Here is a 1,824-nt window from a genome sequence, read left to right as displayed (position 1 = left end):
CAGCAGCTCCAATCACAACTACTGCTCCTCCAACTACAACTACAGCAGCTCCAACCACAACAACTGCTCCTACCTCAACAACGGCTGCTCCCACCACAATCACTGGTGGTGCAACCACAACAACAGCAACTCCAACCACAACAACAGTAGCTCCAACCACAACAGCAGCTCCAACCACAACTACAGCTGCTCCAACCACATCTACAGCAGCTCCATCTACAACAACAGCAGTTCCAACCACTACAACAGCAGCTCCAACCACAACCGCAGCTGTTCCAACCACAAATACAGCGGCTCCAACCACAACCACCACTGCTCCAACCGTAACAGCAACTCCAAAAGCAACAACAGCAGCTCCGACCACAAACACTGCTACTCCGACCACAACCACTGCTGCTCCGACCTCAACCACCGCTGCTCCATCTACAACAGCAGCTCCAACCACTACAACAGCAGTTCCAACCACAACCACAGCAGTTCCAACCATAACCACAGGTGCTCAATCCACACCTACAGCGGCATCGGCCACAACAACAGCAGCTCCAACCTCAACTACAGCAGCTCCTACCACATCCACAGCAGCTCCACCCACAACCACCGCTCCTCCGACCACAACAACAGCTACTCCAACCTCAACAACAGCTGCTCCAACCACAACTGCAGTAGCTCCACCCACAACAACAGCAGCTCCAACCGTAACAACATCAGCTCCAACCACAACCACAGCTTCTCCAACCTCAACCACAGCTTCTCCAACCACATCTACAGCGGCTCCAACCACCACTGCAGCGGCTCCAACCGTAACAACAGCAGCTGCAACAACAACAGCTCCAACCACAGCAGCTCCAACCACACCCACCGCTGCTCCAACCGTAACAACAGCAGGTCCAACAACAACAACAGCTGTCCCAAACACAACAATGGCTACTTCAACCACAACTACAGGTGATGCAACCACAACAACAGCAGCTCCAACCACAACAACAGCAACTCCAACCACAACAACAGCAGCTCCAACAACAAGTACAGCAACTCCAACCACAACAACCGCAGCTGCAACCACAACAACAGCAGCTCCAATCACAACTACTGCCCCTCCAACTACAACAACAGCAGCTCCAATCACAACTAATGCTCCTCCAACTACAACAACAGCAGCTCCAATAACAACTACTGCTCCTCCAACTACAACTACAGCAGCTCCAACCACAACAACTGCTCCAACCACAACAACGGCTGCTCCCACCACAACCACTGGTGGTTCAACCACAACAACAGAAGCTCCAACCACAACAACAGCAGCTCCAACCACATCTACAGCAGCTCCATCTACAACAACAGCAGATCCAACCACATCTACAGCAGCTCCATCTATAACAACAGCAGCTCCAACCACATCTACAGCAGCTCCATCTACAACAACAGCAGCTCCAACTACAAYAACAGCAGCTCCAACCACAACAACTGCAGCTCCAACCACATCAACGGTACCTCGAACCACAACTACAGCAACTCCAACAACAGCCTTCCCAACCAGAACAACAGCTGCTCCAACCACAACAACGGTTTCTCCAACCACAACTACAGAAGGTCCAACCACAACAGCAGCTCCAACCACAACAGCAGCTTCAGTCAAAACAGCAGCTCCAACCACAACTACAGCAGCTCCAACTACAACATCAGCAGCTCCAACCCCAACAACTGCAGCTCCAACCCCAACAACTGCAGCTCACACCACATCAACGGTACCTCGAACCACAACTACAGCAACTCCAACAACAGCTGTCCCAACCAGAACAACAGCAGCTCCAACCACAACAACGG

At 51.9% G+C, this 1,824-nt stretch overlaps 1 protein-coding gene across 1 annotated transcript in view; it reads left to right on the top strand.

The window, feature by feature from the left end:
• Positions 1 to 1,824, top strand: part of LOC103480920 (uncharacterized protein PB18E9.04c-like) — an 11,823-nt gene that overhangs the window by 7,233 nt on the left and 2,766 nt on the right. Inside the window, exons 5-7 of the mRNA XM_017310352.1 lie at positions 4 to 105; positions 187 to 945; positions 1,156 to 1,487. Of these exons, the coding sequence (XP_017165841.1) occupies positions 4 to 105; positions 187 to 945; positions 1,156 to 1,487 (1,193 nt within the window). The remainder of the gene's footprint in view (positions 1 to 3; positions 106 to 186; positions 946 to 1,155; positions 1,488 to 1,824) is intronic.

Source organism: Poecilia reticulata, linkage group LG18 (assembly GCF_000633615.1).
Source record: "Poecilia reticulata strain Guanapo linkage group LG18, Guppy_female_1.0+MT, whole genome shotgun sequence".
NCBI lineage: Eukaryota > Metazoa > Chordata > Actinopteri > Cyprinodontiformes > Poeciliidae > Poecilia > Poecilia reticulata.
Note: the sequence above shows the minus strand (reverse complement) of the source record. Positions and strands in the feature narration are given on the sequence as shown.